The sequence below is a fragment of the Loxodonta africana genome, chromosome 18 (assembly GCF_030014295.1).
Source record: "Loxodonta africana isolate mLoxAfr1 chromosome 18, mLoxAfr1.hap2, whole genome shotgun sequence".
In the NCBI taxonomy this organism is placed as follows: Eukaryota; Metazoa; Chordata; class Mammalia; order Proboscidea; family Elephantidae; genus Loxodonta; species Loxodonta africana.
In genome coordinates, this window is record NC_087359.1 from 26,513,916 (window position 1) to 26,537,720 (window position 23,805).

At 36.6% G+C, this 23,805-nt stretch overlaps 1 protein-coding gene across 8 annotated transcripts in view; it reads right to left on the minus strand.

Annotated features, from left to right (window-relative positions):
* Positions 1-23,805, minus strand: part of HELZ (helicase with zinc finger) — a 193,575-nt gene that overhangs the window by 70,845 nt on the left and 98,925 nt on the right. For all 8 annotated transcript variants that reach the window (XM_064270877.1, XM_064270875.1, XM_064270876.1 and 5 more), the window contains 7 exons: positions 20,972-21,150; positions 17,836-17,954; positions 16,596-16,741; positions 15,205-15,352; positions 9,448-9,631; positions 8,077-8,305; positions 1,952-2,156 (listed from right to left, as the gene is read on the minus strand). In XM_064270877.1, coding sequence (XP_064126947.1) covers positions 1,952-2,156; positions 8,077-8,305; positions 9,448-9,631; positions 15,205-15,352; positions 16,596-16,741; positions 17,836-17,954; positions 20,972-21,150 — 1,210 coding nt within the window. The remainder of the gene's footprint in view (positions 1-1,951; positions 2,157-8,076; positions 8,306-9,447; positions 9,632-15,204; positions 15,353-16,595; positions 16,742-17,835; positions 17,955-20,971; positions 21,151-23,805) is intronic.

Genomic DNA, 23,805 nt, shown 5'->3' on the forward strand with positions numbered 1-23,805 from the left:
CGCTAACTATATATAAAAGTAATCCCATAAAATACCTCTAAACTTTTACTAGTAAATATCAGAAGTATGTCTATCTTTGGTAGAATGCTAACTAATGCAAAGATTATTATATACAAACGTATTTCAGAATATCTATTTTTTTATGATTATCTTTTTATTCAACCATTTATTCACTCAAATATTTTTCACTCATTCAACAAATGTTTTTCTGAGGGCCCTCCATATGTCCACCCTGGTCAGGCACTGAAACTACCAAGGTGAACAAGACCAACAATGTTTTCTTATGACTAGAAAGTAACAGGAACCCTAGTGGTGCAGTGGTTAAAAGCTCAGCTGCTGACCAAAAGATCGGCAGTTCAAATCCACCAGTCACTCCCTGGAAACCCCATGGGGCAGTTCTACTCTGTCCTAGAGGGTCACAGTGAGTCCAAATCAACGGCAACGGGTTTTAGTGAAAAGTGAGACACAACATTAGCAGCTAGATATAAGTGGTAACAAATAACTAACAAAATAAAACCTAAAGTACTACAATCTTTTCAGAGAATTCACCTCTGAATGGTATTGATCCTCTGAACAATTCTCATAGTGTATGCAAATGAAACTGCTCCCTCTTAGCAAAACTTCCGAACAGGGGCCCCAGCAAGTGCACAAAAATTAAGCAGAATGAGGACAGGCAACTTGTTATCTACACGTCAATTCTGCAGGCCCCTATGAAACACGTCCTTTGCTATAAATGACAGCTAGAGAGCAAGGCCATAAAGGGTCAGCAAGGACGACCTGCTCCTGGGTCCCCTAACGTTTTGTACCTCCTTTTATGCAGAATGTCTAATCCCCTAATAATGCCAGATCACTAAAGCATTATTGCACATTAGGTAAATTTTTATTAAACAAAAAATACAAAACAGTATATTCACACAGAAAGTAGTTCTCTTCTCAGCAAAATACCTATCTAGCTAAAAATTTTTCAAAATATTAAACCATTTGTTATTTCATACATTAGATTTTACATTTTAAAAATGAAGCCCTCAATAATACCATGCCGATGGCTATAGATATACAAAAGAACTAGAATACTAAACATGCCATTCTCATAACTTCCTTTTCCAGATCGTAAGTGCAAGTGCCTTTTTTCAAGCACTCTGGCAAATAAACCAGCTGTTTCTGTAGAAAATAACTACGGTTTAAAAGCAGAAATGGCCTTGGTTCCCCCCCCTTAGCCCCTTCTGACTGGACTACTTCTCTTACAACAAATATAGGTCAAAACCACTTAAAATAGTCTTCGAGAAGTCAGCCAAATTTTCTCACTGCATCAAATACTACTTAAAAATGAACGGGTCATTGTAGACCCATTATAAATAACTAGAATTCTTTTCTTTATACAAATATTATTATTATAACATTATTCCTTATAAACAATATGCTTTAACAGCATGCTTTTAATAAGTGTGATAATCTTCAAAACTGTTTTGTTTTATTCACATCTTGCCAAAATCATTCTATTAGTAGAGAGGACTGGGAAGCTATATGAAATACACCAGAAGAATTCAGGTATTTAAAAACATTTTGAGGATGATTATTACATTAAACATGGCTAAACACTATTTAGGAGCCCTGGTCGCGCACTGGTTAAGTGTTCGGTTGCTAGCCAGAACGTCAGCAGTTTGAATCTACCAGCTGCTCCTTGGAAACCCTATGGGACAGTTGTACCCTGTCCTATAGGGTTGCTATTAAGTTGGAATTGACTTCACAACAAAGGGTTTGGTTTTGGGTTTAAACACTGCATTTTCACGTACGTGTCCAAATTTAAACGAGTTCCTCACGGAAATTGTGCTTGAGACCAAATGTAACCTTCAATTCCAATACTTAAAGTAACTTGCAGCCCAGTTAACCTTTGACACTTCTGCACTTTCTCTCCCTTTAACCTCTTCAATTTCATGAGCAGAGGCTTTACCTTGGGTGGCGACTGCTGTTGTTTGCTGGTATTTCCTGTATGCTGCAATCTTAGAGCACGGGGAATAAATTCAGGTGCCAGTGGATTCAACACATACGTCTTCTTTAGTTCTAAAGCCTCTAACTGAGCCTTAATCTGTTCAAAAGTGATTCCATGAAGGCTATTATTTTCATGACACAGGGCAATAAACCGCTCCCAAAATTTCCTACAGAAAAGATTTAAAAGATCAGTTTATAATTTCAGTAGATAAGAATACAGAAATGAACATCAGCAACTAAAAATAATTTTGAATCTCCTCCCCTCTGCTTATCTCACTATGATTTAGGTATAATCTTTCTACCAGATCACAAGATTTCAGAAGTTTGATTCTGAACTACAGTCAAGCCTAGCATGGTGGTACATGCAAATAAAGCTCGCAGTTAATTGTGGCTATCAATGCAAGTTAACTCGGTCAGTGCTCAACTACTCATGCTAATCCAGAATAATGTTTTTTGTTATCCATATAATAAGCAAGGATATAACTGATAACTCATTTTATCAAAGATTTATATTTCGAAGAATACTCTAGGCGAATTGTATATACATCCTTTTTTTTTTTTTTTAATTAACTAAATTATGGAGCCAAAGTAGCCTGGGTCATACTGGAAGGGTGCTGGATGACTTAGAAAAGCCAACTTGACATAAATTTGAGCCAAAAAGTAGATAATCCTCATGAAGATCATTAAAAAATAACTAGCTATTCCCTAGATTTTCTCTTACTTAACAGATCTTGCCACAATCACAACCCACAATATTAATTGACTGAGTTAAAAGGGTTAAATGAATCATAAAAAATATAGGAAATTGGAAGGCTAATTTTAATGTTGATTACTCATTTTGTAATAAAATTAATAAACACTAAAGGAGAAAAAATACATTCGAAACTTGTTGGAATTGTATACTATTCCTAAAAGTTTGAAAATTGATCTTCAAATATTAAATACGTATTATAAAAGACAACATATAAAAAGTTTTTCAGTTTTAAATGACTATTATAAATATGCATACCTATGTTTAATATGAGGTTCAAATAATGTTTTATTATGCTATAAAAGATATGTGATATGGTTTCTTCCCAAGTTGGTATCCTTGTGTCCAGGTGGACAGCAGGTAATCAAGATGGCTTCAAGAAGCATAAATGAAAAGGTTTATATTATAAAAGTTAGTATATGAATGGGAATTGGATTACTAATATATTCATAAAACTTTGCAGATTTTAATTTCCAACTATGTTTCTCTTACATGTTTTCTATCATCTTTTCTAAATTTTTAAAGATGAGTTTAAGAAATGGCCCAGAAAAGTTTTTAATCCTATACATAAACACAGGAAAAGTAAAAATGCTACAAAATATTAAATATGTATTTTCTGACCATAAGACATAAAGGTGTTCAGTCACAGGAAGTGTGTATTGCTAACAAATGCACTGAAAAGCTGTCCCTTATTTTTATGGTTAAGAACCCTCCTGAGGGAATCAAGTTTCTTCTCATAGTCTAATACCCGAGGAAGGGTTATCTTTAATATAGCTCTTAGAATCTAAAATCCATACCCTTTCCCATCCTTTTGATAAAAATAGCCATAGTATTCAATTGTATAAATACTTATGGACACAATTCTACTATATGACGAATTCAAATGAATTTTTTTTTTAGTCTAGTAGATTAAGCATTAGTTTGAGTAACATTTTTTATTTGGGTTGAACTTTAAGACAAAGGAAAGCAACAAGGAGAGAATGGATTGGTTTTTACCCTATCTATCTCAATTTGTAATATCAATTCCTGATAACATATTTTCATTTCCAGCTTACATAGACAAAATGCTAGAATATGTTCTATTTTCTTTTTAAACTCCATACCCTGCTCCTCTGCCTCCCTCACTGACCTGGACTGCACTGACCAGGACCTGAAGTAATACTCAGTTAAGCAGTACCTCCAAACAACCTCACACTTCACAAGAAGCTGGTAGCTCAATGACAGTCTTGATCTACAAGATCCCAGAAATTTCAAAGGAATAGCCTTCGAGCTGAAGGTCACCACCTAACACTAAACACCGTAAGTTAATCAAATTAAACAAGTTCTAAAACACATCTGAAATTTACCCTTTAAATCTGACTTGTCTTTTCATTGCTCGATTGCTATAGCAAAATGGCCAAGAGCACAGACTCTAGAACCAGACTGCTTGGGTTGCAGCCCTTCCTCTGGCATTCAGTAGCTGTGTGACTTCACACATATTACTGAATCTTTGTACCTCCGACATGGGATACCAAGAAGTATTATTATTACTATTACACTTTATTACTGAAGTGACTTTGATTTCTCACTTTCAAACTTTGAAAGTATTTTTTCCTCAAAAACTCTTATTTTTGAAGCTAAAAAATTTTCTTTTTGTCTTTTGTGAAGGCTCTTTCAAAGCCTTGAACTCCCTGATATCTTACTGAAGTACTATGTGTGGCACTATGAGGCATTTCTGAACACATATAATTGGAAAATCACCTGAGTTTCAACTATATCCAGAACAAAGATAAGGATTCACTGCTATAGTTATTTAAAGGATTCACTAATTTTCAGTCCCCTCCTCAAAATGTTAATATATTGTTAACAATTTTCTCAAGTTATGTTGGTCAGAGGACCCATGTGTGTCTCTACATTGTAAGATAATTTTAGGTATTTCAAAGGAGATGACCTTAATCACTGCATGAACACCAAGTTTGGTTTTGTTTTTATGTTAATCTTGCTTTTAGAATCACTGATAAAACATTGACTATGAAAAGTCAGTTGGTGTCCTCAGGCCACAGGGTGTATGTGTTTGTCTGTAATATAAATACATGCACATCTCTACACATACATGAAATATGTTCATATTTCACTGAGTTAAAGAAAAGGTCCGGCTTCTCCACACATGTTGGTTTGGAGAAACATCTCCCCTCTCTGCCTCTCCCCAACCCATTCTATGCAGACTTAACCATGCATAGTCATCACCTCCTAAGAAAGGCAGACTAGAAGAGAGAAGAGCAGGGGTTTTGAGGTCAATCTGACCTCTGTCTGAATGAACCACTTACTAGCTATGAGACTCCAGAAAGTAATGTAACCTCTCTGTGCTGGGCTGCCCATTTACAATACAAATAAAACACCCACATTGCAGAGTTGCTGAGATTGACTGTATGAGGCAATGTGTACCAAACACTTAAGCCAGCACCAGGCACTGATGAAGCTGTAAATACTATATTAATACTTGTTGATCTGGGGGGGAGAGTGTTCACTATACTCATTTCAGGTTAACTGAAAATTTCTATTTAAAAATATTTTAAAACAAAAAAATATATAACTGACTGATTTCTAATCTTGTATAATATGCACAGGAATTATTCCCTGAAAACTTGATTGATGGTTGGGAACACCATATCAGTTTTTTGTAAACTATCATATGAGAGGGGAAAATGTCTCCATGAATTAAACTATAAAGAATTCATTCCTCCATTATAGTACCTAAAAATCATATTAAGTCCTCTGGGTTTACTTATAAGATTAATTTCTAATGAAACTAGCAAGATTAAAGCTTAAATATCCATATGCTCCAATTATCAGCTCATGATTTGGAACCATGATTCAACTGTTCAACTGACACGGATAATTAAAATTCCCATTTAACTACAGGATGAATGATATTTTTCCCTGTGCAGTATATTTCCCTCGCTGGAAATATTTGGCTTAGCTTTTAACTTAATTTGCAGTCCTTGACACACCCCAGCTGAGTATTAAGAAAAAATCACCAGTAAAGCTGGTTTGAGGTTAAAAATTAGCCTTGGATGATTCTGACAGCGTGGCCTCAGAGAGAATATTCATCTATTTGCTCTGAGAAAGTAACAATTTATGTCAGAGGAGGAGTAAAAAATGCTGATCTTATTCATTTCACAGTACAATATGACTCCATAGAAATGGGTAATGGTTTTAAAAAAATATATTCAGGTTGGTAAATGTTTGGAGTTATTTATTAAGGAGCCTAAAACGGATGTGGCTCAAAACTCTTTTTAATACCTATTTATCCCTCCAGCAGTTTCTGGTTGTTTTTAATGCATGTCGGCCTATCTCATACATGTGTTAATACATTAAACGCTAACCAAACTGTATGTGTTCTCTCATTTACCAAATAATAAATATAAACAAAAATGGTATAATAACAGCAATATTCTAACCAAATACATTTTCCAAAAATAGTAAAACAACTAAAGTAAAATTCTCAGGAGGAAAGCCAATTAGTAGGCTCCTTAATATACTTAGTTCTATGCTGTTGTGATTTGGAATTAATATATTCTCCTCCCTAATTTTTTGTCATTATTGGCTAAAAATGAATGGCAATCTATTTTAAATATATGAAGCTAATGGCATTTTACAACAGAATTGTTTAGCTATATTAAAGCAAGACGGGCCTTTCAAGTTTCTTTTTTTTTTAAAAAAAAGAAAAGGTTATTTTTCATAATGCAATCATAAATTAAAACTCTACTTGATTCGTTTGTTAACGGCCTTCCCCTATAGAATACATCGACTTCATTTAGAGATCTTAAGCTCTAACACATGCAGCTTAAAGGTCTCTAACAGTCCCCCTTCCAGTAGAATAATTTTTCCTGCTGACACATGAAATCAGGCAATAAAATGCTGGCACGTGTATTTTGCAACAGAGAACTTAGTTTAAAGAGAGCCACTTCCTATCAGCCTTGCCTACTTTAATTCTAACATATCGAAAAGAAATAATTACCCAGGGCATATTTGGGACTGTCAACAACTCCTTCTATTAACTCTGAACTCATCTAACAGGTACTAAAACCAAACCAAACCCCATGCCGTCGAGTCGATTCCAACTCATAGCAACCCCATAGGACAGAGTAGAACTGCCCCATAGAGTTTCCAAGGAGTCCCTGGTGGATTCAAACTGCCGACCCTTTGGTTAGCAGCCATAGCACTTAACCACTATGCCACCAGGGTTTCAGGGACTAGAATACTTATAAAATTTTAAGTAATCCCTAGCATATTCCTTTCTTTTTCATTAAGGTATCATGATTATAAATTTCTGTTCTATTGTATGCGTGTATATTTTTAATGCTAGCGTAGTTTTTCAATACTCCAAAGGCCATGTCTTATACCAACTTCATAAGGTTAAAATTCTTATTACTGTCACAAGTGTAGGAGAAATTTTTTATTTATGTTGGTATTTTAACCACATTTCAGTAAAAATAGTTCCTTCTGATTAAAATCTGATGAATACTACCAATGCTATTGAAAGACAAGTAACAGCCACTCCTAACCCCCCAGGATTTTAAGATTCTTTGGATTAACCAAATACACAGACCTATTTACAGAGAGAAAGCTTGAGAGAAAATGTTTTAGAGAAGGAAATTCATCAAAAATCGAAGCCAAAATAACAATTGAATTAAAAAAAAAAAAAATCTATACAAAATCCAGTCTCCCACAAAGATACACACACACAAAACCAGCTCAGGGCCCTCACACGAGCTGTTCTCCTCTCCCTGGGACACTTCATCTATCAGCCCAACTCGCCCCCTCACCTCCAATGCCAACTTCTCAGTGAGGCCTATCCTGACAGCACTATTGAAAACTACAAACCAGCCCATCATACCCTCACCGCCCCTAATCCCCTTACAATGTTCTAGTTCTTTTCCACTGAAGTTACCTCCTAAAATACTACATAATTTAATTTGTTTATTGTCAGTCTCTCTCTTTACCTTACAAACTCCCTCATCACTAAAATATAAATATCACTAAAATATACGCCCCACAAAAGCAGAGATTTTTGTCTATCTTTGTCACTGACATATCCGCAGGGTGCTTAGTGCACAATAGGCACTCAGGGAATATTTGGTGAATGATGAATAAATGGATGGATAGATGAATGAATGAATACATAATTATGCATATAATGAATAGACCCAAGGCCATATACTTTTGTGTTCCCATTGGATATAAGACTAAACCTGATTTAATTAACCAAGAAGTCACATAGATAAATGTACATATAGGAATGTAAATTAGTTTAATTTCCCCCTTCAATGTCTCAGTCAGTAACACATAATTACCTGCATCTTCCAATAGAGCACAAAGCAATGGGATCACCCACTACAGCAACCAGGGACTGTGCTCTGGTGATGGCAGTGTTGAGAAGCTTGTAGTTAGATAAAAAACCATAGTCTAAATCCTCCGTGGAATCTTCCAGCAGTTGCTCTTTCTTTTTAATTGGTGTCTGTTTGTGTTTACAAGTATGCCTTGTACGCACGGTGCTAAGAAACAGAACTCTGAATTGCTTTCCTATTTAAAAAAAAAAACAGAAAAAAGGAAAGACTTAAGACAGTCATTTTGGACCACTGATACAATAAAAGCACTGCATTTTAAAAAAATTTTACTACCAGAACCAACCTTAGAGATTATCTAGTCCAAGGTCACATCCAATACAAAGTCCTCTTTCTCGAAGTAGTCATTTAGCCTCTGACCATTCAGGGCAGACAAAGCTGATTCCATAAGAAAACCTTATGAAAAGTCTAGTTTGTACAGTATTTTTTCTTACGTTCTTTCTCATAACAGCACATCTATTCCCTTATTCTATGACAAGGTTCCAAATATTTGAAAATAGTTTTAATGCCAGTCCTTAGCCTTCTGTTTTCTAGGCCAAACATTCTTGACTCCCATACAGCAGTTTCTAACCATTAACTATCCTAGATCTTCTTTGGGAGCTTTCTAGTTACCAATGTTCCTTCTAAAATCCACCACCCAAGTTCTGTGTGATCTGAACAACACAAGGTATAGTGGAGCTGTCCTTTTCCCCATGATCTGAGGATATTTTACTCTTACTACTGCATATGACCATGAAACCTAAGACTGTATTGGGCTTTTTTAGCTCTCACAACATAGTACTGTTTCATATATTTAAAGCAAAAATTTTAGGGTGATTAACTAATTACATGAAGGCAATTTAAAAGAGTTGCTGGTAACTATTTAGTGAAGTCTATGAGTCGGAAGCAACTTGACAGCAACAGGATAGATAAAAATCACAAACTGTGCCTTTAAAAATGCGTTTGAACAGAATTTGTATGGCAGTGAAAGTTTAAAAACATCTTTATGACCAACTTAGTCCTCAGATGTAACAACAACAGTGTATGTTGCATGCTACTATGCCTGTAACTACAGCATACAGATATTGTGTGGCATTTATATAATTACAGTCATTGAAAAGTCCATTTGTTTACATTTTTTTACTTGAATACAAAAATTTAGTAAGAATGTAAACAAGCTTGACTTTAATTGCAAAATTTGATATTAAAGCACTTGATATGAAAGGAAATACAGAATTTTTGCTTGTCCAGAAAAAAGATCTTGAGAATTAAAAGCCAAATTTAAACACACCATAAGATTTAAGCATTTAAATTACTTAATTCATGTCAAGTAATACTTACCTTGAACGTTGAGCACCCTTTCCACGTTAACATCAGACAATCTCTTTTTTCGAAGTTCAGCACGTATCCTAAACACTTGATCGGCATACGGAGTCACCACGCCAATACTGCCATCATCTAACTTCCCCCACGCTACTGGCCACTTCCTTCTCAACTCTTCTACACGTTCCACCACTTCAAATACCTTGAAACAAACATACACATGTATTAAAGTTAATGCCAGTGTTTGAATGAAAAAATACGGTAACTGAGATGGACGTACAAAGGATCCCATGTTAGCAAATGTCATTTTAAAAACTACCTCTAAACAGGAATAATGCTTTGCTGACGTGAATACAGAATAAAACTTTTTTTTTTTTTAGTTTTTATTGTGCTTTAAGTGAAAGTTTACACATCAAGTCAGTCTCTCACACAAAAACTTAAATACACCTTGCTACATACTCCCAATTGCTCTCCCCCTAATGAGACACACCGCTCTCTCCCTCCACTCTCTCTTTTCGTGTCCATTTCACCAGCTTCTAACCGCCTCTACCCTCTCATCTCCCCCCAGGCAGGAGATGCCAACGTAGTCTCAAGTGTCCACCTGATCCAAGAAGCTCACTCCTCGCCAGAATCCCTCTCCAACCCATTGTCCAGTCCAATCCCTGTCTGAAGAGTTGGCTTTGGGAATGGTTCCTGTCTTGGGCCGACAGAAGGTCTGGGGGCCATGACCACTGGGGTCCTTCTAGTCTCAGTCCGACCATTACGTCTGGTCTTTTTATGAGAATTTGGAGTCTGCATCCCACTGCTGTCCTGCTCTCTCAGGGGTTCTCTGTTGTGTTCCCTGTCAGGATAGTCATTGGTTGTAGCCGGGCACCATCTAGCTCTTCTGGTCTCAGGATGATGTAGTCTCTGGTTTACGTGGCCCTTTCTGTCTCTCAGGCTCGTAATTACCTTGTGTGCTTAGTGTTCTTCATTTTCCTTTGATCCAGATAGGTTGAGACCAATTGATGCATCTTAGATGGCCACTTGCTAGCGTTTAAGACCCCAGACGCCTCTCCCCAAGGTGGGATGCAGAATGTTTTCTTAATAGATTTTATTATGCCAGTTGACTTATATGTCCCCTGAAACCATGGTCCCTGCCCCTGCTATGCCGGCCTTCAAAGCATTCAGTTTATTCCAGAAACTTCTTTGCTTTTGGTTCAGTCCAGTTGTGCTGACCTCACCTGTATTATGTGTTATCTTTCGCGTCACCTAAAGTAGTTCTTATCTACTATCTAATTAGTGAGTACCCCTCTCCCACCCTTCCTCCCTCCCCGCTTTCATAACCATCAAAGAATATTTTCTTCTCTGTTTAAACTATCTCTTGAGCTCTTATAATAGTGATCTTAGATGATATTTGTCCTTTTGCAGCTGACTAATTTCACTCAGCATAATGCCTTCCAGATTCCTCCACGTTATGAAATGTTTCACAGATTCATCACTGTTCTTTATCGATGTGTAGTATTCCACTGTGTGAATATACCATTATTTATCCATTCATCTGTTGATGGGCACCTTGGTTGCTTCCACCTTTTTGCTATTGTAAACACTGCTGCAATGAACATGGGTGTGCATATATCTGTTTGTGTAAAGGCTCTTATTTCTCTAGGATATATTCCAAGGAGTGGGATTGCTGGCTCGTATGGTAGTTCTGTTTCTAGCTTTTTAAGGGAGCACCAAATCGATTTCCAAAGTGGTTGTACCATTTTACATTCCCACCAGCAGTGTGTAAGTGTTCTGGTCTCTCCACAGCCTCTCCAACATTTACTGTTTTGTGTTTAAAATAAAACATTTCATCCACATTCTGAACAGTGAAATCCTATGATAATACACCCAGTGAAGACATGAAAGTCAGACACAATGTAATTGCCAACTGGCCTCCATCTTTAATGTTCCCGTTCTTAAACAGGGAAAGGCTCAAGTTCCCGTGCAGGCAGGAAGGCAAGGACAGGGCCGTGAAACTGGCAACCCCACCTAGGGAAACAGCGAAGCAAGTCACCACATGCCCAGTATTCTCAGTCTGTTCTCTCCAGATCAGGCCAATAAAACTAACCAACTAACTAGGAGATTTCTAGAATCAGTACCACCACGAAGCCCCATTAGCACAAAATCTAGCACTGCCCCCTCCCCCAGCCTTACTGATATAACTAAGCAGAGCAGCCAATAGCCACCGGTTGACACCAAACCACAAACGCGACAAGGACAAATCTGGATCAGAAAAACAGATTTCCAGAACTCCCAGCCTTCTTTCTAGCTGTGCAAGCTTGTCCCAGTCATACATTAACATTGCAAAAAAGTAACACAACATTTTATACAACTGAATTTTTTGGACCCACTTTTTTGATTATGGTAAGGTTTTTTAGTATAGTTCAATCCATTTTAACCCAATAAATTGATCAAGCAGTTTCAATGTTCTGGAATACAAAGATTAATAAAACATATTCCTTGCCTGCTAAGAGACTACTATTTAGAAAACAAATGCCTAATTAAAAATAAATAAATAAGGCAAGCTTAACAGAGGGTCAGGCAAGTGTCTAGGAGCATACAGAGGATGGAGAAATTTAAAAAGACATTTTTAAAAATACGTTATTTCTATTTATTAATAATGTCTATTTGAATATATAACATTAAATACGCTTAATAAAATTTGACAGTCTTTAGTCCTTTCAAAAACTTGCGGATTCTTCACTAGGATGCAGTTGCCACTTACAGATACATATTTGATCAACGATAAAGACACCAGTTGCCCTATTGTTATAATGACAGGACAGCAAACGCATCAAATATAGAGACAGTCTAAGGATTCAGAAGAGCAAACTGGACTAAAGACATGGTGCTCTCAACATAAGGAACAAGAAAGGTAGGACTGAGTCTACTGCAGTGAAGAATAATAAAAAGCTGGTTCTAAAGGCAGAGATTGTCAGACTAGATTGAAAGAAAAACAAAAACAAGAGCCAACAATATATACTAACTACCCGTACCCACTGACGTCGAGTAGATTCCAACTGATAACGATCCTATAAGACAGAGTAGAACTGCCCCATAGGGTCTGCAAAGAGCAGCTGCTGGATTTGAACTGCCGAACTTTTGGTTAGCAGCCAAGCTCTTAACCACTACGCCACCAGGGCTCCTATAATGACTACAGACGACACAATTTAGATTCAAAGATTTAAACAAGAAAAAAGTAAAAGGATGGAAAAAGAAATACCACGCAAACAGCAATCAAAAGTGAGCTGGAGTGGCTATAAAACTCTTTGCCATGAAGGCGATTCCGACTCATAGCGACCCTAGAACTGACCCATAGGGTTTCCAAAGAGAGGCTGGTGGATTCAAACTGCTGACCTTTTGATTACAGCCAAACGCTTAACTACAGCGCCACTAGGGCTCCACAGTGGCTATACTACAGACAAAACAAACTTTAAAACAACAAAGATGTTATTATTAGAGATAAGGAGGGACATTTTATGATGATAAAAAGGTCAATCTATGAGGAAAATACAATAATTATAAACATATACACAACTGAACAAGAGTCCTAAAATACATGAGGCCAAAACTGTTTTGCCCTATGCCACCCATTAAAACCTATTGCCATGGAGTCGATTCTGACTCACAGTGACCTAGTACTCTGTGCCACAGACTCCACCAAATCCGACAGATTCATTTTTGGTGACGGGATATAATCCTATCTATTTCCCATTTATCACATTATCATACAATTATTTGGTTCCATAGCTCCTCCCTTTAGACTGAATTACTCAAGGTTAAAAATCCTGTCTTGTTGCTTATTATTTAATATTTTGCTGTTCTTCAACGAGCATTATATTAAGAACAGTTCATTACTACGGGATGTGAATTCAGAATCAAGGAAAAATGGATGATCTTTCAGCCTTCATTATACCATTTTAAGCATGTCAGAAAAGACACAAGCTCAGGTGATGAACAAAGCAAATGATATAAAATAAAAACCATGTTCTCTAAACAAAGAATTATAAACAGCAAAAATGCTGCATTCCTTCAGCTCCAGGTTCTTTCATTTTACCTTTAATTCCTTCCTCTGTTTTAAATTCATTTTGGTTGTAACTCTGTGTAAGACTATCTTATTTTTCACAATAATGGATTCCAAACTGTTTTCAAACCTCAGTATGCCCTCCTAAATTTTAATCAGAAGCTTTATGAGAGTTCTCATTTTCCTAAAACATATAACTAGTGCCACTTGCTCTGCTTGCTCTAGAACATAAAATAGATCTGAGTTTCCAACCTTTGCTGTAAACCCAAGAAAAGCTCAGAGTTTCGAAAAACATTTTTTTTGTCAAAATATAGCTAGCCTATGCTGCTATTCAAAACTCTGGAAAATCCTGCCTATAAACCCAAGTGTTTCTCCTCTCAGCCAAAGAAGACCTACAGCTTCTCTGTCAGCTGCAGTAAAGAAGGCTCACCAGATCCTGGAGAAAGAACCCCCGAGGCAGGGTATCTCTAACTTTTTGACCACAATAGCTCACACAGCCAAAGGGAATGAACAACCAGGCTCTGTTGGTGAAGCTCAAGGTGGCTTGAAATTTCTTTGAAGTTATGCATTTTATTTTCATGTTTGTTTTAGTATGAAAAAAATATTTCCCACAAAGACATTTGCGTAAAATTGACAGCCCAGGAAGGTGCATCTTATTTACCCTATAGCTTTGCGGTTTCCTGGGAAAGCCTCTGACAAACATCAATCCTGCCTGGGGATCAAGCCCAGGGCTCACCTCTGATCCCTGGTGTCCCAGCAGGACCACCAAGACTTCAGGCCCCCACCGGTACCTCCCACCATGGCTGGACTCCTCATTCCCAGGTTAGTGGTTTCTAACCCGAGTACAAAAGCAATAAAGGAGACCCTAGAGGTACTTTCAATACTTCAAATATTTAAAGAAAATCTTACTTTTTCCAAAAATTCAATGGCACAGACTAACTAAAATGTCAAGTTTCTTTGCTTTTGGCTAGAATTTTATCAAGATTGGATGCTGCTGATTCTCTCATGCTGACTTCTAATTACAGATCTCTGATCAATTTTTAAAAGAAAAGATAATTACTATCACATAATAAAAGCCATTTCTCTGTAAATAAAATCTGTAAAGAAAGCATGGTACTCAAGGGAATACAGGGAAGTGGAAATCCGAGAGAAAGAATCATTTCCCTAATGATCAACCATGCCCCAGCACTCCAGGTTTCCTGATTCTACAACTCCACTCCCTTGGGACCACTAGAACTGTAATCCCAGGTTTCAGAAGGCCTGCCACCCTCTAAAGGGAGCCCTGGCAGCGCAGTGGTTAAGAGCTTGGCTGCTAACCAAAAGGCCAGCAGTTCAAATCTAACAGCCACTCTTTGGAAACCCTATGGGGCAGTTCTACCTTGTCCCACAGTGTCGCTATGAGCTGGAATTGACTAAACAAAAACGGCTCAGGTTTTGGGTTTTTCTGACCCTCTAAAGATTTCATCATGTTTTCGCTTGCTGCCTAATCTGACCCCTCGTATGACCCACATTCTCTCTGAACTTAGATCAAAGTTTTTGTTTCCTGTAGGAGATTCATCTTAAAAGATCAATGTTATACAAGAAAAAAAATAAACTTTACATACTATCTTCAAGTAAATGAAGCCAATACAAAATAAAATGTCAACCCAAAATTTTAAATAAATGCTCAGTAAGATGAGGCTGTCCGATGTGAAAATGTTAACAATTTGCAAAAGGAACTAAGGTACCTCTGCATTATTATAAAAAGCTGTGCTATTTTTTTCTTGCACATCTTCTCCTCGCGCTGTGAAGAAAGTTAGTGGGTAGAAATCTTTGTGTGCTGGCTGCTTTCCACTGGCCATCAGTTTGCCTTCATAAAAAAGCTCAGAAGTGTAACTGTAGAAAAAGACAGAAAAAAAAAAAAGTCTATCATCAAAATTAGTTTCATCCACCAAAAAAAATTATCAAAGTCAATTCCAATAATGCTGCTTCATGCCCATGATTAATTTTAATCCAAATATCTAATATTCATGATACCAGGATCTTCTCCAAAAATAGCCACAGCAATAACAACAGAGTAGACACTTGATATACCATTGCTAAATGGATTGATTTTGGTAAGGTATGAAGCCAGATAAAGAAAAGAAACCCTAATATAGTTCAATACCAGATGAAAACCTTGCTATATAAGGAAATTTGCTAATTAGTATATTTTCCTGGCTAATACGTATTTTTATTTATGTGTATCATATACTTACACATATAAACCATAGATAAACAAACACTGAAGCAATGCACACAAATGAAGGAGATTCAAGTCTTCAACTGTTTGGCAGTGCTAGTAAATGATTAATAGACTTCGCTGATTAAGATACCATGTAGTACTTTACTGTAGCAAATATTTGGCAACAATAAAATAGGAATCACATTTTGAGATACTGATAAAAACCATAGTTGAAACTAAATTTATTTCTATATCCAAGTGCTTTCAGAAAAATCTAAAAACGGTTTTCACATGCGTGACGTAATCAATACTGTTAAATTATACTAAACTTTAAAAACTCCTAAGCTTCTGGGTGGGGGGTTGTGACTGGTCAGCAACACAAGGGGGCTTTCTAAAGTGCTGGTAATGTTGTTTCTTTGGTTCCATGGGTGCATTCAGTTTGTGACTCTTCGCTGAGCTGTTCACTTATAATACGTTCACTTTTACAGGTGTATACTATATTTAACAGAAACCTTTAATAACTTTATTACTAAGTTTCATAGTTTTCCTTCCTTCCTTCCTTTTAAAACAGATTCTTTGTGTAACACAGAGACTATAAGCAAGCCATTATGTGGTTTGTCAATATATTTATTTATAGCATTTGGTTTTTCATACAGATAATATGAGTTACAGAAAAATACGTGTCATAACTAATGAAACTTAAAGTTTTATTTCCAGAATTGCCCTATTTTGTGAAAATTTACAGCTCTGACTCTCAAAGTACTCTTTTAAAAGCAATATGAAACATAATTTGCAACACTAGGGATACCCATGTAACTCTGCTGGGAATACCCTGTCCTCAGTAACAGTGCCGTTTTGGGTTCCCTCCCACCAGACCACAGGAAGTGTGACGCAGAAGGGGCAGCTCACACCTACTTGATGATAGCTTCATGGGAGCGGTAGTTCTCACACAGGAGGATCCTACAGGGAAACTCAGCAGGGTAGTGCTCATAAAGTCGATCAAGTAATGAGACGTGAAGGTTTCTCTCCCTGGCAAACTCGCTGTAAACAAAAGGACTGAGCTGTAACAGACAAACATACAGAGAAAATTTATATATACAAACAGTTTTTACTTATGAAAAATTCAGCAAGCTGAAACCTCTAATGAACTAAACCTCAATATGCTGAATGTTGGCATAAGCAGAATCAAAAATATTTTCTGTGGACAATTTTACTGCTATACAGAACTAGGCTAAAATTTCTAACTTTTTCATTACAGTATACTAACGCTGACCAAGAATTTCTATATACAGATTAATAAAGAGTTCCTCTAAAATAATAATAGCTACTACTGCTGTAATTTTAGGGATGTAACGTACTGCATTATTGGTGGGGACGAGGGGAAGGCAAATCAATTATTTCACCAGAAATGGTCAACCATTTAAAAGGACAAGATGGCAGGACATACAACCTACTACTAAAAAACTTTTTTTTTTTTTAAAGCAAAATAACCCTCTTTATCTCATAAAGTATAGGAAGCCGTTCTTAGTTATGCCTTTTACTACAAAAGAACAAGATTAAACTGCTTTAGGCAAAGAAATAAAAGCAGAATTTCTCTATATTCAGCTCTTTCCTGGATGCCTTAAGAGCTTACGGTAAGGTGCAATCTTAGTCAACTGTGGTGGAGAAAAAGGACCCCCAATTGCAACTTTGTAAAATACATATTTTAATAGAAAAATGAACTTTCTCTTTCTTATATGTAGGTATTCAAACATATCAGATGTGTTCTCTGGGATTTTGACTATTAATATTTAATTAAGTACTTTGTTTCTGATGACACTGAAAAACTAACCCTTCAGGAAAATAAATATTAGAGACAGGAGTGGGCAAATTGTAGGATGAGTAATTTTAATTTTATTTTACAAACTTGAAAATTATAACAATAATAAACTTTAATTCATTCCAAACTGACAAAAAAAAGAAGAAAACGAGTGGCAGAACAGTTAATTTTCCTTCAGAAATACGAGTATTTTTCACTACTGGTACTTACAGGCATTTAAAATACTTAAACTGCAATATATGGTACAGTCTCACAGAACGTACTAAGAAATAGAATATTAAACACCAAGATACATTTAAAAGTTACTTTTAACATGATGATTTGGGGAACACACACCTGCATGTGGTCTCCAGCCAGGACGATCCGAGTGCTCGCAGTTGCTAATGCTAGGGGCATAATGGTTTCACACTCCATGGCCTGTGCAGCTTCATCTAACAGAATGTGTGTAAAAAACCCTAGAAAGTACAGTGTAAACACAATAAAGCATATTACAGCAGCAATTAGGATAGGAGTAGTCGTTTCTTTTCTGCTAAGGAATTTAAGAGTTCCGAATACTTTTAATACCAACACTAAATTTAGACAACTGTCGATTTAAATCATTATTTAAAAAAGACACTAAAAAAAAAAATTACTTCCCTTGATAACAGATCACGAATGGCATCTGATGCTAACGGTCCACAGACTAACAGCTGAATCAGTATAGACAGAAAAGATGAAAACCACAAGATGCAGTTTTGACCAAAAAGAGAGGCTGGCAACTAAACACTGAGAGCCCCCAAATCCTTTCAATACTTATTTGGTGAAATGCTAAAAATAAAACAATGATAGTTTATAAATGACTTTACCCCAAACATGCATATTAGACTTTAAAATAAAGAAAATTGTACCCAAAATCTAATGTAGAGGAGAAAGTTATAATGAATAGAAAAAATGTTACTTCAGGTAAGTTCCTAATTAAAAAAAAAATCCAACTTGGACTAAAAACAAAGTGTATTAACAAATTCACTAATTCGATTGCTTATATTTTATCATTTTTTTGTGTAACGCCCTACCCTGGCTGAAAAATTGCTGCTTCTACAAAAACAGTGGCTGATAACAAATGTCAAAACTGTGCCTTGTCAAATGTCCTCTGATGCAAACACCTACAATGGTGGCATCCCATGGCTTGGTTGCTGCTGCCACTCACAACTGGGGCACAGGGCTCTGCTGTGTTGTGGGTAGGCTGTGCAAGAAGGAGAAGAAAGCCCCTCGGCCCGTAAGAGGGAGGAAAGAGGCAGGAAAGAGGCACGATCCTTGCTGTCTCAGTGTGGAGGAGAAGGGCCCCTCTACTGCCAATTTGCTGAGGGAGAGAGGGAGGACTCTCCTCTCACTAGCACAACAAAGGACACAAAATAGCTTCTCAACAGAGCGTAAAGTTATAAAAGAGCTAGCTCCCTAGAGTCCAGTGGTATTTATTACTAACTTATCAGCCTTCTGTGAGTTGACCTTGACCCTAACCTCTATTGCTATTAATATCAACAAGTTCCAAACAATCTATTTATAAAATTTTCTAATACAACTTGTTTTTAGGTTGGGAACTTTCTAAATCTTACTCACAAAATAACCACCTTCATCATCATCCGTTTGAATAAATGGCTATGGTTGACGGTGCAAGTATTAATAAACTAGTTAATAAATAGCTGTTGTCTATTTACCAACAGTGGCCCAAGCACGATATAAACACATGCACTTTTCTCTTTGTTGAGGTGCCTTTGCACTTTTGTTCCACAAGACTAATTAAGGAAGACAACTAACTATATAAGCATAGGATCAAACAGGGGGGGAAAAAAAACTGAAACCAGTGAAATCAAGGTAAGAATTACATTAGATAACATTTTAATTAAATAGAGCTGGGTTTGCATCAGAAACTGCATAAATCATGAAATTGTTATGGCTACTGCTTAAGCCAGTAAAAGTAATTTGAATTAATCAAACTGAGTTAGCCTAAGTCTTGACTTTCTTATTTGTAAAATAATTCTCAATAGGGTTGGTAACAGAATGAAATAAGTATTAAATACATCGAGAACAAAGCACATCGTCAACTTCCAACAAGTATTATTATTTTATACTCTTTCCATTCAAAGCCACTTTTTACTCTTTGTCACATAACTACACTGCTTAGGAGGTATGGGTTTTTAACCTATGTGGCAAAAATGCAGAGTATAATCATAAAGTAATGAGACTGATTTTTAAATAGACATACCAAAATTTACATTTCAAAAAAGTGTTGTTCCATTCAAGTAAGTCACTTGAGAGGAAATATAACTCATTCCAATGATGATGCCTCTGTTTAAAAATAGTTTTGAAACTCTGCTTTTGTAACTCCCCTCACGAGCCAACTATGAGCCACATGCTCAAGAAAGTACGTCTCCCTACATGAGCGGCACATCTCATTTTTTTTCGCACCTAATTTTTTTTTTTAATGGTATTACATTGGTTGATCACCTACCGTATTCACCAAACATGGCTCAGGAAAATTTTGAAGCTTTTCTAAAATTAAATCTACCCTCAAAAAAGAAAGTTTGACCACCACTCAATTTTGAAGCTTTTCTAAAATTAAATCTACCCTCAAAAAAGAAAGTTTGACCACCATTCATTCACTTGAGATAAACAGAAGTTTATCAAGGGACTCCAGGTGTCTGTACCCTGGGCCAGGTGCCAGAAAAACAAGGTGAAGAGAACAGTCTCTACCTTCCAGGGACTCAGATATTCAAAAGAATTTGTCACTGGCTCTGAAAGCAATTCTAAAAGGAGAGAGCAAAAAATTGTTGAGCCACATCAACAATTATTATAATATGGCAGCAATAAATGAATATTCTTCCAAAGCAACTACTTTAAAGTTATGCCACTTTCTGATGGTTAAGTTCTGCCATATTTATCAGAACACCTTCTTGTCATCTTATCTGCACTTCTTACAATATTAGTTTGATTTTACATAGTGTCTGTACTTAAATCTAATAACCTGTCATAAAAAACCCATCATGATTGTTGTCTCCATAATACATAATCCAAAAGCTTGAGAAAATTATAGAAAACATCAGTGCTGTCCAAATTTTAGGGTTTCACGTGATCAACAGTAAATACTACCTGACCCATTAGAGAACAAATGCAATAGCAGTCACTAAAATGTCTAAAATAGGGGTTAGCAAACTTTTTCTGTACAGGGCCAAATAGTGTATATTTTTAGGCTTTGTGAAACCCACAATCTCTGCTGCAACTACTCAACTTTGCTGCACAAAAGCCATAGTCAGAGATGATATATCAGTAAATAAATGGGCAAGGCTGGCTGTGTTCCAATAAAACTTTACTTACAAAAATACACAGTGAGCCAGATTTGGGCCATGGACTATAGATTTACCAACCCCTGGTCTGAACTGAATATATCACCCGTTAAGCCTGTGAGCCACCATAACTGTGTTCTGAGTCGGCATACCAGGTTCAAGGTCCAACTGACAGAGGTACTGGGAAGTATTCAACGTAACAACAACCACTCGATGTTTAAGAATATCTTCCTTCTGTGGCATCTGAAAGGTGGAATGTGCGCTTGAGATCAAACAGTACTGATGCACAACTGGGTGGACAGTCTTCACCCAGCGATTTCTGAAATATACCCTATAAAGCAAAAGAAGATATTTCCTATTTACATTTATTAACATCTTAACAGTATCTGACTATCAGGCTATTGACATTGTTATTTTACAACTACAACATCTGGAAATTAATAAATAAATCTGATAACCACCACCACTTTACTAGATTAGGGTTTAACATACAACTGTCACTATGTTTACTGTGACCACTCCCCCAAAAAAAATCCAAACAGAAAACAGGCACTACCACTAATAAGTATCTAACTATTTATAAGTGTTCAGATTAATTTGGCAACAAAACAACACACAAACATTAAGTTTCATAAGCATTACATTTTTTTACATTCAAAACATTCAAATGCTGGAATTACGTTTTCCAGAATATTCTTTTAAAATATACTAAATTCATATTTAGTTACTTATGACAATGAAAAAATAGTGAACTGCATACTTGCATCAGAAATTCAAGAACTTACTGGCATTTTACTTTAGAATATATTCTTATACCTATATTTAAATAGAATTCTGTCTGAGGTTCTGGAAATTTAAAAATGAATTTAAATAAGAAAGGATATCTTTTCCATTATTTGCAAAATAAAATTCATTAGTAGACCTCACATAGTACACTACCAAGACAGTACAGAAACGAGCCATCCATCCATCCACCCACCCATATGACAAAGACTTACTGGGTGCCTACTATATGCCAGCACAGAGGCAGATTACAAAGGACTCTCAGGTTACCATAAAGACTTTGGATTTACTATGAGATTAATGGAAAGCCATAAGAGAGTTTTGACAAGATAGTTAAATGACATGACTTATGTTGTTAAAGGACCACTCTGGCTTCTCTGGGCAGATATACGGAGGTGGCGGGGAGAGGGGGAAGGGACAGTGGTATGCTCGTAAAGGATAAGGGTAGCCCTAATTTGTAGTGTTTGCTGATGTCTACGGTGTAAAAACTACTACCATGGCTAATTTCAACCTACCAACATGATGTCACTAAATATGAACTCAGGAAGAGATGCACACCATCGGCTCTCATAAGCCAGTACGAGCTGACTCTAACACACCACTAAATGGGATGATGATGGGAGTGGAAGCTGGGATACCAGATAGGAGGTTATTCTACGGGTCTGGACAAGAGAAAATGGTGGTTTGGACTACAGTGATAACAGTAAAAAAAAAAAAAAAAAAAAAGTGGTAACAGTGGAGATGTGAAAATGGTCAGATTCACTATACGTTTTGAGAGTAATGCTGATAGAATTTACTGATAAACTAGATGTGAAACGTAAGGGAAAAGATGATTCCATGCCTTTGGAACTGGGTGAATAGTAGTAGTGTTTATAAAGGGGGTGAAAGGAGAGGAACATATTTAGGATGGAAACTGAGAGTTCAGTCTTGACATATTTAGTAGTAGGCATCCAAGTGAAAGTACCCAGGTGAGCAGTAGAATATTTAAGTTTGGAGTCCAGGAGAATGCCTGGGGCAAGAAATATACAATAGGAATGATATTTAAATCTTGAGACCAGGTAAAATCATATGGAGAATAAGTGTAGCTTAAAAAAGAGAAACCAGTTAGAGAACTGACCAACTGATCACTCCAACATTTAGAGGCTGGGAAGAGGAGGTCAGAGTAAAGGAGACTGAGAAGGAGCAGTCAACAAAACAGGAAAGAACTCAGGAGAAAGTGGGATCTTGGAAGTAAAATGAAGAAAGTGTTCCAAGAAAAATGAGGGGTAACTGTGTCAAATACTGCTAAAAGGCAGACTAAAATGAGGACTGTGAACAGACCACGGGTTTTAGCAACAAGGAAGTCAATGACGACCCTAATATGATGGTTTCAGAGTAATGGAGAGAGAGAAGCCTGTGAGCTCAAGAGAAAAGGGGAAGAGAGGAAGTAGAGTCAATGAGTACAGACAACTCTAAGTTTTGCTTAAAGGAATGCAGATAAATGGGGAAATGGGGTCAAGTTTTTGTCTTTTTTAAAAAATAGCAGACACAGAATATCTGTATGCTGATTTGTACAATCTAGTAGAGAGAAAAAAGGATGTAGGAGAGGAGGGCTGTGTAGAAAGAAAGGGATGTGAGATCCTTCAGAAGTGAAGAGGTGAGTCTTGGAAAAGAGTATGAACAGGTTATCTGTCTAAAATGGGAGGAAAAGTAGTCATTTGGGCATATGTATGTCAGCTGAAATATCTATTAAAGGGAAACTGTGGATATTCTCTTCTTCTTGTTTCTATTCCTTGGGTGAAATTCACAAGTTACCAGCTTGCTGTTATTGACATCACTATCGTTCCCTTTTTTTGTATGAAAATACTGAAGTCCAAAGGGCTTATTTATGGCCAGCATTCAAACCTGTGTTCTTACCCTCTCTAACGGTCATTTGTCTTATCTTCAAAATGAGTATAATAATTACATCTCTCAGGGGTTTGGGAACACCAAATGAGATAATATACAACCAGCATGCACCACAAGGCCTGGCACCCAAAAAATTTAAGTTCCCCAATTCCTTTCACCCATAGCAAACCTGAACCTAAAACCAGTATCTCCTAAGATGAGTGAACATTCAAAATACATTATACAAACATAGAAAGGTAATCATGACATGAACACAAGGAATCAAAACAATTAGGTAAAATTAAAAAAAAAAAAAAAAAAACCTGTTGTCTACCCT